The sequence below is a fragment of the Podarcis liolepis genome, assembly GCF_965112155.1.
Source record: "Podarcis liolepis genome assembly, chromosome: 6".
Taxonomy (NCBI): Eukaryota; Metazoa; Chordata; class Lepidosauria; order Squamata; family Lacertidae; genus Podarcis; species Podarcis liolepis.
In genome coordinates this window covers 44,084,831-44,104,921 of record NC_139559.1, presented here as the reverse complement: position 1 = coordinate 44,104,921, position 20,091 = coordinate 44,084,831, and the positions used below count along the sequence as shown (strand labels likewise).

General features: G+C 42.2%; 1 protein-coding gene across 1 annotated transcript in view; it reads left to right on the top strand.

The window, feature by feature from the left end:
* Positions 1–20,091, top strand: part of MDFI (MyoD family inhibitor) — a 49,530-nt gene that overhangs the window by 22,418 nt on the left and 7,021 nt on the right. The window contains exon 3 of the mRNA XM_083509303.1: positions 12,121–12,348. Within this exon, the coding sequence (XP_083365429.1) occupies positions 12,121–12,348 (228 nt within the window). The remainder of the gene's footprint in view (positions 1–12,120; positions 12,349–20,091) is intronic.

Genomic DNA, 20,091 nt, shown 5'->3' with positions numbered 1-20,091 from the left:
CACCTTTTCCTGGATCTACGCATTGCAATGGGCTCAAGCTTTTGCTTAACATGCTGTTTACGTTCTTTGCTAATCCACACCTTGACTGTTGTCAACAAAGGTTGAATCCCAGACTGTTTCAATTTGGCATGCAGAGTCAGTATTAACTGGTGTTAAAGCTGACTCAGAAGTCAGGTAATGTGTACACACCCTTAGATCTCATCTGGGGTTGGGCCTAGGCACTGAGCTCTTGGAAACTTCTATAGATGAGCATTTTGGCATACATATTTCATGGAAAAGCTAATGCAGCATGATCTTGCATAGTCACTGCCTTGGATGATACCATTTTAATAAAACCTGTGCTAAGCGATGAGTTTGATGTGCGACAAAAGAGTTGGATGTGTTCAAATTATAATTCTCATTAATAATGATGTCCACTAGCTCCCATATATCTAATCTTCAATTAACTTCTCAAAAGATCTCTTAACGGGTTAGAGAAGCACAATTTCCCCTTGAAGAACCTGTGCTGGTTTGACCCGAGAAGGTTATACAATTACTGTACCAGCATGTCCTTAATTAGACTCTCCATAATTTTCCTTGGCATGACGATCTGTGTGAAAGGTCTGCAGTTTCCAAAACCTCTCGAAGGTGATCTGTACCATATTTATCTTTCTCCCAGCCTTCAAGCTCATCTCTGCATTTGCACAGAAATCAAATGAATGGTGGGAATGTACCACATCTCCATTTTTTCGATGCGCTATTTGTGTCCTTAAAAATAGGTAACTTTGAATAAGGACTACTGCTTTCAGCCAAATTTAAAATAAAAGCATTTTAAAGTTGCACTGCAAAGACCTCTTTCAATATAGTAAATTAAGATCGGATGCTGTGCAATGTGGGGTCTACAGAAGCTTTTTGCTAATGTAAGAGGAGAGATGATTTTTCTGGTTCTGTCTTCCTGCTGCAATTCCCTGCACTTATAAAAAACCCATTCTAGATTGTTGGGGGGGGGGTCTCTCCAAAAGCATGGAAAATACAGGGGGATGCAGCAGGAAAGAAGAACTGATTAACAAAAAAAAACCCTTCTCTTACAGTAGCAGATGCTTCCATTAGATCAGAAATCCAGCACCAGGTTTTACCCATAGGGAACTTGGCAAACTGCATGTCTTTCACAGTCTGTCTTTCAGTATGCCAGTACAACCCTACCTTTTGGACTCCTCAGCCACCACTTCCCTTTCTCCAAAGAGCTTTGAATCTGAAATGCTCTAGTGCTTTCATTTCAGACTGAATGTAAATAAGCTGTTTGGAGAACAAACTCATAAACTAGAATGGTAAGTATTGTTTTTGTTAAATTTCTATACCGCCCTTCATCCAAGGATCACAGGGCGGTTTACAATATAAACACACAAAAATACATAACATATGAACAAAGACAATAACCTGTTGCTTGTGTGACTATGCTGTGGTGTGTTGATTTAACTAGCAAGTGTGTGAGAAGCAAATTTTGTGCAAATAAGCAGCCCATCTGGAAGTACCTCACATGTTTGGTTAATCCCATTCCCCATGTAGACAAAAACCTGATGCAACACATCTTGCTCAGGCCAGTATGTATCAAGGCTTCTTTTCATGGACTTAGCAAGCAGGGGGAGAAACATTTACTTTGTTGCTTGTGTCGCTGTGGCCAACTGGCAGAAGAAGGACGTATACAGTATCTCACTGCCCCATTTGTGGCAAAATAAACTATTGCACCAGACTTCACAATCGTTGACATATATGCATTCTCCTAACACAGTGCTGAGCGGAGCCTTCTGTCACTTGAAAATAATGGGACATTGGCATGTGTAAATTTCATGCAGGATTGCAGCTATCGACCTCATGAAACCACAGCTTTGACCTCCCTATTATAAGGCTCAAGTGTCTGCCCACAAGCATTATAGCTTTGAAGACAATTCACAGAACTCAGCTGCCACCAAAACACATCCTCCCATTTGTGGGTTTCTGTCTGCAACCAAAGTTATTTATATGTGCCTTTCTCTGAGAGAATGATGCAAAATCTCAATGAACTGGGGGAAGGTTCATTGGCAGCATATCCAAAAGGTCCCTGCTTACAAACGCAAATGATTGACTGCTTTCTTTTCTTTGCCATGCAGCCCTTTCCCTCCTACACATTCAAAAGTGTGAATGCAGAAATTGTGCTAAGTTTCAGAATTGCTAACACTCAGTGCTTCTACTACAGCATTGCCTTGAGGTGTCCACTGCATTTGAGGTCCACATTATGCAAACATGGAATAAATGACTCATTTTGCAATGCATCCTGAGGTGGCATGCCTAAGGACATTTACTAGAGAAGAAGTTTAGTTGAACTCACTGGGATTTGTTTCTGAATAAACATGCTTAGGATTACAATGTGCATCTGGCACAGAAATCTGGAAATGGGCACATATAAAATCATATTGCCAGCAAAGTATTGAATAACCTTGCAAGTATCAAAGCTTCTTTGATGTGACTGAGCTTGTACTCAGAGGCTCTCTCTCTCTCTCTCTCTCTCTCTCTCTCTCTCTCTCTCTCTCACACACACACACACACACACACATATTAGAGTTGGACTTGTTGAGGTGTATCTTGGCTTTTATTCTTTAAATGAGTTTCTAGACCTCATGACTAAAAAGTAAACCTGAATGTAAGTAGACTACACCTGGTTCATCCTGGAATTCTAAAGTAAACCAAACCCTATTTAAGGCAGTGGAAATAATCCCTGAGTAGAAATGGATAGGACTTAAATATAAAATCTCAGGATCCAGAAAGGGGCTTGTTATGATTTTATGTGGAAATGAGGTCTAATGCTTTGCATAGTAGTAGTAGTAATGTCTGATATAAAACCTGTTCTTTTACACTGATGTACTCAGAGTGACCAGTAGTATAGGTGAAAAAAGGAAGTTGTTGTGTAATACAAATCATCACCAAAAACAGTGAGATAAAACAAATGGCACTGACATAGTAGGCATCACAGTTTCCTGTTACATTTATTTAAAGTATTTTTACCCTGCTCTTCAGCTGAAAAAAGACTCCCTGAATGGCAAGACTAGCAACAGAATAAATTATGCAAAATAGGCAAATATATGCAGGTGTACTTAAGTTGCATTTTGCATATATTGAGTGAGAATTCAGTTCTTCATGCAGAATTTATGTTACCTTGGTTTTCAGTTATATCACAGTGAGTAGAAGAAGAAGAGTTTGGATTTGACAGCCCACTTTATCACTACCCTGAGTCTCAAAGCAGCTAACAATCTCCTTTCCCTTCCTCCCCCACAAGAAACACTCTGTGAGGTGAGTGAGGCTGAGAGACTTCAGAGAAGTGTGACTAGCCCAAGGTCACCCAGCAGCTGCATGTGGAGGAGCGGAGATGCAAACCCGGTTCACCAGATTACGAGTCTACAGAGTATGCACAGCTCTGTTGATGTCTGAGTTTGTAGGAACTTTCCTCCCTGTTTTCATCACTTTTACAGCACCCAACTGAAGACGCCCTCTAGTCTATCTGTCTTCAACCTTTTCAGGCCCAGACCCACATCTAATCCAAACATGTTGTAGTGGTGGTGGGACTATTAATCTTTTTTAACATATACGTTTGGTGGTAGGTAATGTTGTTGTTATCCAACTAAGACCAGGTTGCAACCGAGTTATAGATCCTGACCCACCAGTTTAAGACCAATGCTTTAGTCCACCAAACCTACTCCATGATAAATCTATTAGTGTTAAAGATGCTAAAATACAGTGTTTTGTTGAAACTAACGCATAATTCAGATTCCATGATCTGCCGGAATGCTAAATGCCAGAATGCTTGTGGTGCATAATTAGTCAGGCAGCAGCACTGTTCAGAGACATCTAGGTTTTGTGGGTAATAATGAACATGAAAGAAATGTGATGTTGTAGCATAAACAGAACCCAAAAAGGACATTCTCTGTCATAAGACTTAATTACATCAAAGATTTGGAGACTCAATTCAGACTCTCCTTAAAACTATGATTGAGTGAATTTGGAAATAAGCTGCAGGCCCACAAACTTCCTTCTATTGCACATGATGGAAGAGTGTGTTTGGAAACATCAGGAGTGGGGAGATTACTCCCCTTTCTTTGACGTTTGGGGAAAACTGTTTTTGTGTGTGCGTGTGTGGGAAAAATGTGTTCGGGTTTTATGTTTTTTTGTTAAAAGGTGTCATTGGGATAGATTACTAGCTAGCTAGCTATTTATCTATCATTATCATCTATAATTTTTATTAGATCTTCTGTTTTACAATTTTAAATACTCATTTAAACATTCGTACAATATCAATGACTTCCCTTCTCCTTTTTCCATGGTTCATTTTGTATACCATAAATCATTGCATATTTTACATAAACTAAACCATTCAGTATTCCATTATTACATCCATCAAAACTTATTTACACTGTTGAATTTATCTTAATGCTGCCAGCGTTTTCAGATTGCTATCTTCAACCTTCATATACTGTATTTCACTTTATAGTTTGAATTTTGTATTTGTGTTAACCTTTGAGAGCCACCTTGGGGATCTTTTTGGCTGAAAGGTGGCATAGATATGAACTGTAACTAACTTTTCATTTTCCTGTTGAATGCTAGCCATAATTTGCAAAGGCATCTAAACTGGCAAACTGTGGCAAGTGCTTGTCCCAACAAATGGGGGAACCCACTTCAAATCATGGTTCCTTCTTTGCTTTGAAGGGCAAGTGTTAACCATGGTTTGCCAATTAAGATGGTTATATAATCTACGGGGTTTTTTTGTTTTTATCCTGCTCTTTCTCCCACAGGAATCCAGGACAGATAATAATAATAATAATAAAATACAACACATAGAAAAATTTAATTACTGTTTTATTATCTATCTCAACAATTAAAACTTAGGCAACAGGCAATAATTTTTTATTAAGTTAGTTGCATCCTAAACACCTGACCAAAGAAATGTTTTTAATTTATACTTGGATGGTGTCATTGTGGAAGACAGCTGATCCCAGTAGCATAAAAATTAACAAGTTAAAGCAAAATGGATCAGATAAAAAAGCAGCAATTAACAGATAATCATAAAACTGCCCATAAAGCTGCAGAACATTTTCCTCTTAAACTAAGTAACTAGCACCCACCAATGCCTTGGGAAATATAGATGTTCTAAGCTGGTACCAGAATGAAACAAGAGTCTCTGCCAACCAGATCTCATATTATAAGTTCAGTCTCTGCTGTGGCTTCAAACTGGCTAGACAGCATCTTCATTAGAGATGCCATTGAAGTTTGGAATTAATGGTTTCGGAATGCAACGTTTCCCTGTTTATAATGCCCAAATGTATTAAAGGAATGTCCTTGCCTCATAATGTAAAATGAGACTATTAAGATCCCCCCCTTCTGTGCAGTCTATATTCATCAGACAAAGGTGCTGTATATCAGTCAGTTTAACCCCTTGAAACCACCCTTCTCTGCAACTGACCAGAAGTTTTTAACATGAGACTATAAGTTACAGGACAGTACCTTGGCTTCTGAGCAATCCCTTGGGACTGGGAATGTCAAAATTTCAAGAGGTTTATGTACCAAAGGCATTCAGTATGAAATGTGACCTTCGAAGCAATTCATGAGTCTAACTAGGGGTGGTTTTAAACACACACATGCACAATCACTTGCCAGGATCTGTCTCCACTTGCATCTGCAAAGGAGTAGGAAAAAATGAAGTCTGACCATAGCAACAGACATTTCTCTTGGGTGGCATCTCCTGCCTGTCTGGTGAGTGGGTGATAGCACCATCACCACTGCTGCTGGAGTTGCCTCCCCACTCTTCTACTCTTTAGTTACCAAGGAGCACTCCAAGGATGCGCTTGTGTTCCAGAATAGTAACATGCATGCGCAAAAAACATATACATCAGTTCAGAACATTCAAAATAAAATTGGATTTTCCCAGAGCCTTCTGCAATGATATTTACAATTGCTGATTAGAGTCCAAACTGAACGGAGAAAAGTTGACCTATCACTAGCTTATAATGCCACAGGCATAGAAGCTTGCCAAGGTGAAATATTTGGGCCCATCACATTAAAATACAGCAGTTGTCATGCTTTGTGTTGAGGCAATGGGGGTTACTTTTGAGTAAATTGCATGGTTTGTGGTATTTCTTTGGGGGGGGGGTGTACCTAAGGAAAAGCGTAGCTCATTTTGCATGTTCGAAAAATCCCAATGACATCTCTTCAAATCCTTTGCAGCTTTATGACAGGTATTCCAGCAAGATTCTTCATTAAAAAAAAACGTTTCAGTGATGCAACCAAATTCTTCCAGTCAAGAGTCATGGTCTGTGACTCTTTTCTATCCTGCTGCACCTCTGCATTCCCTTCTAGCAGGAAGTAATTTGCAGGTCTTGGTGTCAGAATTACTAATGAGCATTCAAAAATAATTTTGTTTTTACATATATATATATATATATATATATATATATATATATATATATATATATATATAATGTACTCTTGGAATAATAAAACTGTTTTGGATAATGTTTTGGACCTTTCTACATTTGTTTGAAATCGTAGCTTTGCTGATAAAAGCGTCTCCAGAAAGAGAGCTTGTCTTAAAATAATTCCAATACCAAGGAGGAAAAAAACTGGTACGCCAAACCAATATTTGTCTTCCTGTTTTTGGACACAAGGCTGTGTGTGTCTCTGAGAGCGCTTTCAGAGAGCCCCTTCTTCTCATATGGGCTAATCTGACAGGCAGACTGTGGAGAAACCATCCACGTAAAGTTCCCTGGAGTGGGGCTCAATGAGCACAGCTGAACCAGGTCAGGAAAAGTGCAATGCACTTTTAATGCTTATATATTCCATGGAAAGTATGAGCCTGCATGGTCTTTTCCTTAGCTGCAAGGGTTTTAGGCTCCTTGACATTTCTCTTTTTCTTTAGGCTTTTTTTCTGGAGATTAAGAGTTGTTACTTTGGGGTTTTTGAAAGACATTCAAGCAGTGATCTTAACTGCATCAAATTTTGTGTGGTGAATATGTTGCTTGAATCTTCTTTTTCAGGGGTCAGCAAACTTTTTCAGCAGGGGGCCAGTCCACTGTCCCTCAGACCTTGTGGGGGGCCAGACTATATTTTTTTGGGGGGGGGGGGATGAATGAATTCCTAGGCCCACAAATAACCAGAGATGCATTTTAAATAAAAGGACACATTCTACTCATGTAAAACCACGCTGATTCCCAGACCATTCATGGGCTGGATTTAGAGGGCGATTGGGCCAGATCCGGCCCCCCAGGGCCTTAGTTTGCCTACCCATGTTCTTTCTTGTGATGAGAGGGGGAATTTACCACATTAAAGCGACTCCCCCTCACTTTTTAATGACTTACTTAGTAAGTTCTAACTCTCATTGTATGAAGGTTCATTCGGTGAATATATTCACAATGGCAACCTTTTGGTTATCATCAGGCAAGCCGTGGTTACTACTAATTACAAGTTGCCTCCAAATCAGAGTTGTGAAGTTGGTGGTTTCCAGTTCAGATGATCGCAATAACATTTCCGAAACACCTCAGTCACCAAAACTCCAGCGTATCCTTCCTGCCTAAAATAAAATAAAATAAAATAAAATAAAATAATTTGCTCCCCCTGCTCCTCAGTGCCAAAAAAGAGCAGAAGTAGCCCTACTCTCTAAAGGTTCCCAGCAGTTAACCCTCATTTTCCAGGTCCAGGCAACCTGTAGTTTGTGTGAAACAAGAACCATAGTGGGGAATCAGAAGTGTTTGAGGACAGGAGGGAACAAGTGTGTGTGTGGCCAAACACAGTGGTTTGGTGATGTCATCTACACTGATCCAGTGTGAAAATGATGCAATTAATAACCTGTCATTACGACTGCAACATCTGCAAGTGAGCTATGACTCATCCCTAATAATCACATAAGAAACCAGCTGCAGAACTTGCTGTGTTGATGACTGTTCAAGTGACTGTTTTACTCTAGGTACATACCACAGAAAGCAGCAACATGAAAGGTTGCATTTATGCCAATATGTGCTTCTGGAATAGAAAACACGAAGCAATAATTTGAAAAAAGGCCTCTGAACACGAGCGAGATGCCTCATCCTTTTCAATCAATTAAAGTTCCCATATGCTTAAACAACTTATGAGCACGTGTTCTGTGGAGACCATGTTTTGAGTGCCATAGTCTTCATCAGCTAAGCTACACACTTCCTTAAACTTAGGATCCAAGCTTGTGTGTTTAGCACATCTTGCTGCTGTGACACTAACCCCAACTCTGGCAAGCCTTTTGGTTGATGTGAAGCCTTCCGATGCCTATAGAAAGTAGCCTGTTAACTGTAATGGCCTGAGGATCCAGCCCTTTCTCTTTCACGCAGGGCTCCGTGATGCAGTCACTATAATTATGTGCATGTGCAGTCTGCCTCCTTTCCTCCCTGTCTGCCTGCATGTAGGACCTCTTGTTATATTGAGTATAATAACGGGTCCAAGGGCCTCTTGCTTCCTGCCCTCAGCCCCCTGCCTGGCTGAGAGTAGGTCTTGTTGTTACCGTCAGTGTAATTATGGGTGTTTGGCCTCTCTCGCTGCGCCTAAGGTGTAATTTACTTTATATAAAGTGTGGTTCCACCCCTCCAAAGCTGTTGCACTCCAGCTGCTTGTCTTGTGTGTAAATTGTTGCTATTCTGAGTGCCAGGAGGGAGCAGAAAGGGGCTCTGAGGGCGGGGGGAGTGAACAGGTCTGTGGTTGAACCGGGAAGGGGGGAGGGATGCTAAAAAGAGGGAGAGGAAGGATTTGCAGGTCCAATCCCCACCACCAGCACCCTGAGTCCCGGTGTGATTTCAGTGAATCTATGCTCTGGTCATTTGTGTGTGATTATTCCATTTCCTTACAACAGGCCCCTTTTCACCTGATAAAATTCCTCCATTGTAGCAAGTGGTTTGCTGAGATATGGCAGGTTTCCTTTTGCATACTTTGCTACTGTACTATACAACTGGCTACACACAGGAGCGCCAACATGGTTTTATTGGGCTCATCGCACTGTGTGTGGATTGGATCTAGGGGTGGGGGGAGAAATTTGGTTCAGTTCTCAATTAAAGGCAAACCTAGCTAATTCAGCACTACTGAAACATAGCCATCCTTCAAAGCTCACACTTCGAAGAATTTTGCTAAGCAATCTCTCAGCTCAATTAAAGCATACAAAAATGCATCTACTAAAGTGTGCATAAAGATGCATATCTATTAGTGAAAATAACACATATGCATTGTATGTTAGAGGAAATTGCTTTGCAAAAAAGTGTATATTGGGCAAAATTACGTACAGAAATGCATATTCAGAGAAAAATGCACTAAATTGCTGATGAATTTTCATGAGGAATAGATAGATAGATAGATAGATAGATAGATAGATAGATAGATGAGGAAACTCGGAAACTGATGTGGAAAATGGAGCTTAAGACCTGAAAAACAAGAAATGGAGAGGAACCAAAACTGACAAAGTCCTAATTGGACCCTCCACTTCACCCACAATCTGTGGCCTATTTACCTATTCTATGGGCTGTGATTTATTCACCTATATCCTTCTGTTGTCCCAGCCCCATACTTTCTCTCATGGAAGGAGGATAGGGGGTATGCAGAGCAGCAAAACAGCAGGGAGGGGGAAAGAGGAAGGTCCTAGGAGGCCTACTCCCCCTCCCAAGAGGTGATGCGTGGCCAGCTAGGGGCCTGAGCATACTCTATGCCCTGTGAAGCAGGTTAAGTTTGGCAAAAAAACCAACAAGCCGCTGTGTATAGGAATGCTGAAGCTGCAGTTAGTATCTATGGGGAAAACCCATGTTCTCATGCATACAAACAAGATAAATACCATTAGAGGTGACCTGCAGCATACACAGAGCACATGAGATCTCACAAGACTTTAGCAAGATATTGCAAGATCTCACCAGAAGTAAGTGCCGCTGCTGGCACATTGTGGACACTGTTGCACTACACAGGTAAGAGAGGCATGGTGCTGGCTGTGAGGAGGTAGCAAGGGGGCAGCAGGGACAGTGGCTCGTTCCCACTTTGCCTCAAGTAGTGAAGCAGAATGTGCTTCCCCTGAGTGCGCAATAAGCAAATTTCATGGGCCTGGCCAAAATCAACAACTCCTAGATGTTGCTTGCTTTTTAAGTATTGCCTTTTGGCCTTCCATCTGTCCACTAGTCAAGATCTCAGACACAGGGCTTCCACCTTCTTTCTGGCAAGGTTCCTGTGCCTTCAACAGGTGTGTATTGGGCAAGAAATCCAGCAGGAGCAGCTTTCCCCAACACAGAGGGCCCACAGCTGCATCTGTTGCGCCAAAAGGCACCGTGTGCCAACAGGAAAGTGGCATCGATAATTGGGGTTTGTGCATGAGATAAATTTAATTCTGAATGCCAGTGGCATCCTGGTGTAAACACCCCAGTGTCTCTCATCCACATTTCTGGCTCTTTCCTGATGGAATAAATGAGAGATCAGTATTGAGCACAACTGGTTTAGCGTAAGTGACCGTGCTTTGGCATTAATGGCAAGGAGATTCTGACATCGGAGCTCTTTCTTCCGTTTGAGGCCAACTTCAGGCCGACAGAAGGGTTTATTGCAAATTAGCTTAAGAGGGCAATTGGTCAACAGACCATATATGGCCTACGAAGCTCTCATAAGGTCAGACTCCCCGCATTTCGTAATTCACAGCTGGGGAACCTGTGGCCTTTCAGATGTTGCTGAACCACAAGTCCCATTATCCCTGACCGTTGGCCATGCTGGTGTGGGTGGAGTATGACAATATCTGGAGGGCCACAAGTTCCCCTTTCCCAACTTAACAATGCAGGAAAAGTATCGCCCCTTATTTCTTCTTTCACAGTCCCTGTTACAAATGCATTTGTACAGTTAAACTATTCTCTTCGTTGCACAGTGCTTAATACGCATTTGAGTCGCCCTTTTGTCCTTCCCACCAGGGTACTAAAAATATGGTAATGGAATACATTTTACTTATACTTTTAATGCATCACAGCTCTGTGGCCTGGCTTAAACATAGATATATTGGCTTATTAAGTAGATATATGCACGAGCCTTGCACCTGCACGCTCCAACCTCATACCACTCCTTTCTTCTTTTCTGCATGCTGCAGCCCAGCACTTCTGGGGTTAATTAATTCTAGTTTTCCATTAGACCTGAAGATACTAGGTTCTTGGAATCACAGGTGGGCAGAGGCCCTTGTGCTCATGTCCTGTTTGTGGGCTTCCCAAAGCCATCTGCTTCTCTAGTGCAAAAATAGGATGCTGGGCTAGAAGGCCTGTTGACCTCATCCCAGCCAGCTCTTCCTATGTCTGAATGGGGAAATCTTGGTTAGTAGGAGTGGAGCAAGTCAGGATCTTGAACCAGAGTTTGAAGATCCTAGTTTGTTCCTAACCTGGTAATCAGTTTCCCACTTTGGATATAATAAGTAATCAAAGTGGGACAGGCAAGGAAGTGGAATGGTTTTGAAGGAATGGGGATTCCTTTTTGATTCCAGGCTCAGTTATGTCCACTAGAAAAGAAGTATGGTAGTTACAGGTCTGTCTGAAAAGAAATGACATGGCATCCCATTGTACCTCTCTTCAGACCTTGGGGGTGAGAGGAAACCATGGTTAATAAACATAAGTAACATTGGATGTATTGCAATAAAGGGGTGCCACAGGGCGCACATAAGTGCTGCACTGAAAAATTGCTCTAGTGTTTTGTTCTGTGGCCATGTTGCAACAATAAAATAGGCTCAGTCCTGTGCCTGCTGCAATGCTAAAGCATCCTGCAAATTAGTCAGAAAAATAACCCTCTTTTGCAGGGGAAGAAAACTTTGGAGGACAGGTTTTAGCACAACAGTACCTTGTAGGTATCTCTGCTTAGTAAACTGAGATTTGTAGGTCTGAACGGATAAGTGAAGTGTGTGTGTGTGTGTGTGTGTGTGTGTGTGAGAGAGAGAGAGAGAGAGAGAGAGAGAGAGAGAGAGAATGAACTTTAGTGAGCTATCCATCCTCTCTAATCAGGTGGGAGCTGTTGTGAGGACACCTCCTTTTCAGGACGTCAGGCATCAGGTGAGCCTGCTGTCATCAGCATAAAGCAACACTTATGCTGGAACTACCTCATGTCTTTCAGGCCAAGATACAAACACGTGCCCTTCCTCCATGCCGAATTCAGCGGTAGCACCAACTACTCCAAACGTGCCAACCTCAGCTCCTCATTCTCATAATCAGACCACAGATGTGAAGGAAGAAAACCCATCACAAGAACACTCAGCATCTTGCAGGTCCCTGGTGAATGGAACAGCGCCTTCCAAGAGGAAATCTGAGGACGACTCTGGAGTAGCGAGAGAAGCTATAACACGTATGTCTATTACCCCTGTCTCTAACTGATAGCAAGGTCTCCTGTTTCATGAAACATTTGTCAGTCCCACCTTTAAAAGTTACCAAAATCCTTCCCCCAAAGTTCACTTACCTTTGATAGGGCAATGAATTTGGGGTAGCATTCTTTTTTAGAAAGACAAAATCAGATTATCTTAAATAAAGAAGAATCTGGTGCAAGTAACGAAACTGTAAAAAATAAATTACATATTCTATTATAAACAAGATTGCTTTGCTTTCAGTAAATAAAAGGTCACCAACTCTTTACATATTGGTTCTCTGTCTACTACCTATTCGGATGACATTTTTTACTCCCTATTTGCAAACGCTCCTATTTGCAAACGGAGCTGTTTGCAAAACCCTGGTCAATTACTCTTTAAATGATGGGCCTTTTCTGTTTTTAGCAGTATCTAGGAATAATCTTTTTTATGCTGTTAGTAAAGATACTGTACTGTTAATACAAATTCATTTTGAAGTGAAATTTTTAAAAAGGTTAAAGGTATGTTTATAGTTTATCATCCTGTTGATTTCCTTCACCATTTCCATCCAGAACTGTTGCACAGCTGGGCGTGAGTCCGCAAATGTGCAAGAAATAAGCAAAGGTAACATTATATTTCCTCCCATTTTCAGAGATCTTCAAGTTGTCTAGAGATGAATACACCAGTTTTGTAAGGGACCCAATGGTCATCTAGTTCAACCCCCTGTGATGCAGGAATCTCAGCTAAAGCATCCATGACAGTTGGCCATCCAACCTCTCCTTTAAAACCAACAAGATTGGAGAGTCCACAACTTCCCAATGGAGACCGTTCCACTGTTAAACACTGTTAAACTTTGACTTTGCTCCCTGCTAAGAAAATGTCTTTCAAATATTAGTCAATGACTGAGGCACGTATGTAGCCCATAAAACTCTCCTGCTTCCAAATCTTTCCTGATTATAAGATGGTAATATTTTAAATAATAAATCCTTTGTTTCTCTAGTGGTAGGAACTTATTTCTGGATCTTCATGCAATGTTGTTAATAATAATAATAATAATAAATTTTATTTATATCCCGCCCTCCCAAGCCGAAGCCGGGCTCAGGGCGGCTAACAACACTAAAATAGTGCAACATTATAAAACATCATAAGAATTAATTAAAATCAAAATTGATGGCAACCATAAACTAAATGTTCTTAAATGTCTGTTTCTAATTCCAATAGATACATGATTCCTTAACTGGAAATACAAAAACTAATTATTGCCCACTTTCTGATTCCCCCACTCCCTTTCTTGCACTCACTTGTGGCTGCATAGAAAAAAATTGAAGTGCGACCAGGATACAACAGCTGTCGTTTAGAAATCTGAAGAACAGCCAGTACAGAGTAATCCACAGAAATTTGGGGTGGACATGCACAATCTCCTTCTATTGAGAGATTAAACTTTGATTTATACCATTCTCAGGGATGTGAAGTCCACCCTGTAGAACTAGGTGATTACATGTGAGGTTGTCGCCATCAAGAGAATAACTTCTTTGCATGGAGGCTGTTGAGCCAGGAAGTGCAGATGCTCGCCCACAATGCACAGCTCCCTTCAGCAGTCAGTGCAAGCACACACTGACTTGTGTGAAAGTTACTTGATATACTGGTGCACAAAGCTATTTTGGCCTAACCTATCTCTATTACTGCCATCTATTGATGCTATTTTTAGGTAGGGAAGCCCTCCAGCTAAATCAGGTATAGGTAGGCATTCAGACTAAATGCCCAAGAAACAGATCTAGAATCTAGAAGCATCATTTCAAAGTGGTGATGCCATGGGTCTTGGGACACAGATCTGTGTCGATATAAAGTAGCACCAGAAGCTACTTTGAGGGCCAGACTGAACATTACAGGTTAACACATGTCATGGTAGCCTGATAACCCATTTCCCCCCTGGAAGCTTTGAGAGGGTGCTATTACGACCATAGTGGCAGAGGCTAGCACCCATCGCCTCGCTTTTCTGCTCCCAATGGCACCTTCCATAAGTAGACAACAGGAAAACAAGGAAAGGGAGATTGCCCTACCCTAAAAAGACTGATCCCTTCTGGGCACTAACATGCCCTTTCATCCCTCAAAGGCTTTTCCTCATTTAGGAAAATACTTTGGGTGAGTTCTGCAAATCATTTGTTGCGCAGGCATATATATAGAACAAAAGGTTACTGGGGAAAGGGTACTAGAAACACTGTCGTAATGAAACCGTGCAATTCTGAAGCCACATGCTTGCTTGCTTGCTTGCTTGCGAGCATCTGGTGCTGGGCTGCTTGCCTGTTGACATTCTGCATTCATGAGTCACTCTGCAGTCATGCTGCACCCTCTGCAGAGAGGGAGCTTTCAGCAGCTATGCTCCCAGATGTTGCGCCTCTGCTGTAGGTTTTTACACACACACACATCGCCACTGGCCCTCAAACCGCTCCCTGAGGTGTCTTCCTCGAACGAAAATTCCTTGAAGGAGAGATCTTTCTCCTTAGGAGAAGCTTTTGATTTTGCAAGCATGCTATAAATTGTGCTTTTCCCCTCCGCCACAAAGAACATTACTGAGAGCAAGGTTTTTGCTCCACCATGATCTGACCTAATGTGCATCTCCATATTCAAGTGGAATTGTTTGTGAATCATTTGTCACAGTATCATCATAGCTAGGTCATCCGAAGTAGACCTCTCATCTTTAACTGGCAATGCCAGTGTTGGTCTTCTGCTTCCATTTAAGCCACTCCAACTTAACACCATTTGGGATCCCATTTTGCATTCTTCCGAGCTAGCAGAGTGGGGGTTACTGAGAATAAAACCATCTAGACAAAATAGGTTTATCTAGAGCAATAATGGGGAACTTGTGACTTGCAGACCTAATTAGACCTGCCAGGCCTCCCTGTTTGCTCTGTAATGCCATTTTGGCCAAGCTATCACGAATGTCATCAAGTTTGGGGCAGGTAAAGGTGAGGCTGGGCTGAAGGGAGTTTGCAGGTCCCATGGAACAACTGATCTGCAAAGCCTGGGTGTACAGTACTTTGCAAGCACAGCTGATCAGCTGGTCATTGATGCCTGAAAAGTACAGTGCTTCTGAAGCTCCAGTGATCAGCTGATCATCAGGGCTTCCATGCACAGCGCTATACAAAAATATGCATCACTGGATGTCACTGCGACATCAACTGTTTGTCAGACTTGGTCCCTGGAGTGGGGGGGGGGGGAGATAAAGACCCAGTTTCCCATCCCTGATCTAGAACAAGTCCTAGCTACCTTACAAAAGTACAGTGGTACCTTGGGTTAAGTACTTAATTCTTAACCTAAAACTGTTCTTAACCTGAAGCACCACTTTAGCTAATGGGGCCTTCTGCTGCTGCTGCGCCGCTGGAGCACAATTGCTTCTCATCCTGTACACCCAGGCTTTGCAGATCAGCTGTTCATCCTGAAGCAAAGTACTTAACCTGAGGTACTATTTCTGGGTTGCCGGAGTCTGTAACCTGAAGCGTATGTAACCCGAGGTACCACTGTATGACTAGAGTGACCAGATCAAAGGAATACTCATGGCGTTAATGCATCCACCGGATTACAACACTTCTGTTAGTTCTGGAACTTGAGTCGGAACTTTTTGCTGTGCTTACATAGCAGGTAGGATCATCACTCTTTAGTTGGTATTGGTTAGGGAGAAGCCAAGATGTTGCATTTATTTCATTACTGTACAAACATTCCCTTAGGAACCTAGGAAGCTGCTTTGCAGTGTGTCAGACATTTGGGCTGCCTAGTTCAGTACTGTATACAGTACATTGACTGGTAGTGGCTTTCAGTCAGGAGTTTCTCCCAGCCCTACATGAAGAAGCCATTGTAGATTTGACCTGGGACCGTCTGTTCTATTGTTAAACTACATCTCAAAAGCGATGGTCCTGAAAAACAAAACCGAGTCTACTCCAAATTGAAAGAACAAACATGTTTCTAGTGATGCAAGGCTCCATTTTTACTATACTTGGGGCTGTGTGCCAGTCGTGGATGTGGCCAAAAGTAGATGTGGCCAGTCAGCACCTTTTCACACACAGGCCCCCTCCTCTGCTGATCTGTGCAAATTATTTCCTCTTCCCTATCTCTCAAATGATGAGGGGCAATTTTGCAGCCCTAGCTTGAACCTCTCAGCCCACCTCAGTGCTGTGTCCATTTGATTATTTTTTTGCTGCCACCGCAGCTGGAGGAGGAGAAAAGTGCAGAGGGTGAAGAAAGAGCTGCGAGTGGAGGGGGGCATTTCCCCATCCTTTGGACCCCATGGGAAACTCAACAAACCTGCTGCACCTGGAACTGGGTGTGAAAAGTGCAGCTGAATGGGACCCAGCTGTGGGTAGCCTGAGGAAGTAACATCCACCTTGAGCCTGACCATAAAGAACAAATCTGGAGTGTGAGACTAGGGTGATGTCTGCTGTTTCCAGGATCTCTTCTCATTGTGAGACTTTTGTGGGTCAGCTGAGAGTTTGTTCAGACCCTGGGTGAGAACCCAGAGGCTGTGGGGGGGAAATGAATTGATACCGAATTATATATATTAGTAACCTTGCATCAATGTAACATTTTTATATGTAATTGCATGCTATAATATTTTTGTTTAACTTGTCTGTTGTTGCTTCAGTTTTCTGTACACTGCTTAGAGATATTTTAAATATAGAAATTGAGTCATCATTATTGCCAAAATCAATGGGGTTGGGTGTGTTGTTGCTTTTTTGGCAGAGCAGAAAAATCTGCTTGGAGGGGGGTCAGATCAGATGTCGGTCACCCTGGCTTTAAATAAATAAATAAGCTTGGCTTAATCCCTCCCCCCCATATTTTTTTCCTTCAGAAAACAGGACCAAAGGATTATGAATAGAATATGTGTGCAGCCCCTGTTCACTTTGGTGAGCTTGCATAAGGGAAGCTCCCTGTGGATTGTATCAAATGGGTCTTCAGGCTACTTGCCCTTTATTCACCCCTGGAACAGAGAAAGCTTTTGAAACGGTCCAGGTTGCTAATGGTGAATTGGGTGTTGGCCTGGTTTGAGAAAGGAGACTGTGTTGAAAAGCCAGGGGGAAAAAACTATAATAAATGGCTGGGAATGAAATTCTTATCATCAGTGGAATTCCCACCTGTAATTATCTGATTAGGGGATTCACCACTCTATAATTTCATCCCCGAAATAATGATGATTATAATGGTTCACTCATGCCACTGCAGTTAAGGTCATGTCAGTGTGTGAACCCATATTCTCATGGGCTCTATTTGAACTCAGCTGGTGAAATTCATTCCTAGCCTTAAGCTGAAACTGAAAACGAGGCAGATGTGCATATAGCAAGGAGCCTCTCCCTCTTAGAAAAGTTTTAACTAACGATAAAGCTTTTGCTCCCGTCACGTTGCAGATAAGGAGCTATAGGTGTGCTTGGATACTGCAACCATTAGCATTGAGCAAGAGACTTGTGCAGTCACTGATTGTCCTGCTGCCATTAGCATGCTAATGTGCGGTTTCTGAGGTCAAAAGGTAGGGGAGAAACCTTACAACTGGCATTCTGTCAGAATGAAAACCTCAGCACAATGTGTTTTCAAAATGCTGATCCTTGCATACCCAGGTCATGGATAGGTCAAAACCTTTATTTAACAGACGGTTGAATTCGAAAAGGCTTTGTGCTGGCAAGGGCTATGTGTATGCAAAGGGAACTTCTGCTGGTAGGATAGTGCCTCACCATGTCACAATATGAATGAGACAAGTGTGGTGTCGGGAGTGGGACATTGGATTTGGGCAGAGGACAGCAAGGTTCAAGTCCTCTTCTTAAGCCCCATCCAGCCATTTTCCTGCACACCACAAGAGCAGGTAGGGAGAGCAGGCTTTGCTCAGTGACCCTGTCCCTCACATTATGGTTGTGATGACCTGTCCCTTCAGCTCTCCATTCCTTTGGGCTGAATTTCTGCTCTGGGGAGTCTTCTCTATTCATGATTTTTCAAGGTTCTGATTCATGTGGGAGCTTCCACAAGTATAGGAAGCTTTCCCTTTGCAGGCCATCACCCTGGAACATGCATGATGTGATGGGGATGGGGGCAGAGATAAGTGTGTGGGTGGGTGCTCTTCCCTCCCAACCTGCCCTCTTCAGCACACCTGATTAAGAGCTCTTGTCTCTTTGCCATCCCTAATCCTATAATGATCCTCCCTCCCTCCCTCCCTCCCTCCAGGTACAGTTGTCAGTGACTATGCTTGGCACTGAAAATGATCTTGGCAACTATAAACAGTGACAGTAACTGCCACCTGTCCATCCAATGTCCTTTGGGAATATTGACTGAAAAGTGGTATAGTCATTTCATAAGTAAATAAAAAATAGAGAGTGATTATTCATAATCATGATTGCACTCATTGGCCAGCAGTTTCCCTCTCCTGAGCATGAACTCTCCAGCAGAAACATAACCCTTCCTGCGAGCCTGGCCCTACCATTCCAGTTCTATGCAAAACCACAAGATAAGATAACTAGTATATCCATGCTCATTTTATGATACCTTTATTAACTACCAATAGCTCTGGTTCACTGAAGAATCCTTTCTTGCTTAGCCTCATGTACAGGTGTGGTATGTATGGGAAGAAGAAACACTTTGTTTTACGCAGGTCTCTGTAATATTTGTAATATTTCCCTACAAGCCTTTAATTAGTCAACTTTCCTATATAATGTCTGTCATTTGTCTCTTAACGTGAGTGACTTCACAAGCTTCCTGAGCAGTGGAACAAATAATAATTGAAGATAACTAGGTGGCCATTCTGGTGCTTTGCCATTCTAAAATGTTGGCTTCTGATCCAGAGATGCCCTCTTACCACCATCAAACTAATATTGGCATCCTACTGTATCTGGCAGATGACTCTATTGGCAGAGCCAAGCTCAGATCCAGGAAATGGCAGCTGTGTTTCTTGGTGCCTACAATTCCACCTCTTTTCTCCTTGAGTCCATGTGTGTCAAAATAGAATCCTGTGTCAACTTAACACCCTCTGGTAGAGAAACCAAGATTGCCTTTTTGCCACCTACTGTGCATTGCTCTGCTCCCCCACTATCAGGAGACAAGAAACATCTTGTGCTGGAAGGTTGTGCATGATGCTTTCAGTATGACTCAGTCCTGGCCCTTTTCATCCCAGAAATTCAGGAGTCCTGTCCAGCTGACACCCCAAAGAGAATGCAGCGTCTGTTCCCTGGATTGGCTCAAGATAATTTCTGCTCTCAAGCCTTTCTGCTGAATCACCCCGTGTTTACAGATCAGAGAGGAGAGAGAAATGTAAAGTCTAGCAGAGGGAAAAAACAAGCCCTAGCTTGGAGGGAGAGGGATGAGGTGAATGTGTGGCGAGTTATTTGTTTGGGGGCCAATCACGTCATTTTCCTTAACCCTATCCTGATCTGGATAGCTGGTTTATAAACTGAAAATCAGAAGCGTACGCAAGAGGTTGCAGGTTCCAATGGTGCGTGCATATCCCCAAATATATTTCTTGGCTAAAGCCATTCAAATGATTATTTCCATGACTTGGCCACTGCCAAACTGCAATTTGCAAGCTCTTGCACTTAGTAGTTTACACACTTTACATTCATGACTGTCGCTTTGGTAATGCTAGAATTAAGGGGGAGACCTGAATTCCTTCACTCCTTTTTTTAAAAAAATGTGTACGGTTGGAGAGAATTGGGAGAGGTGGATTTTGGGAATTTCATAATTTTATTTTTTCCTATTTAATGGTGGCTTTGGGCAAGTTA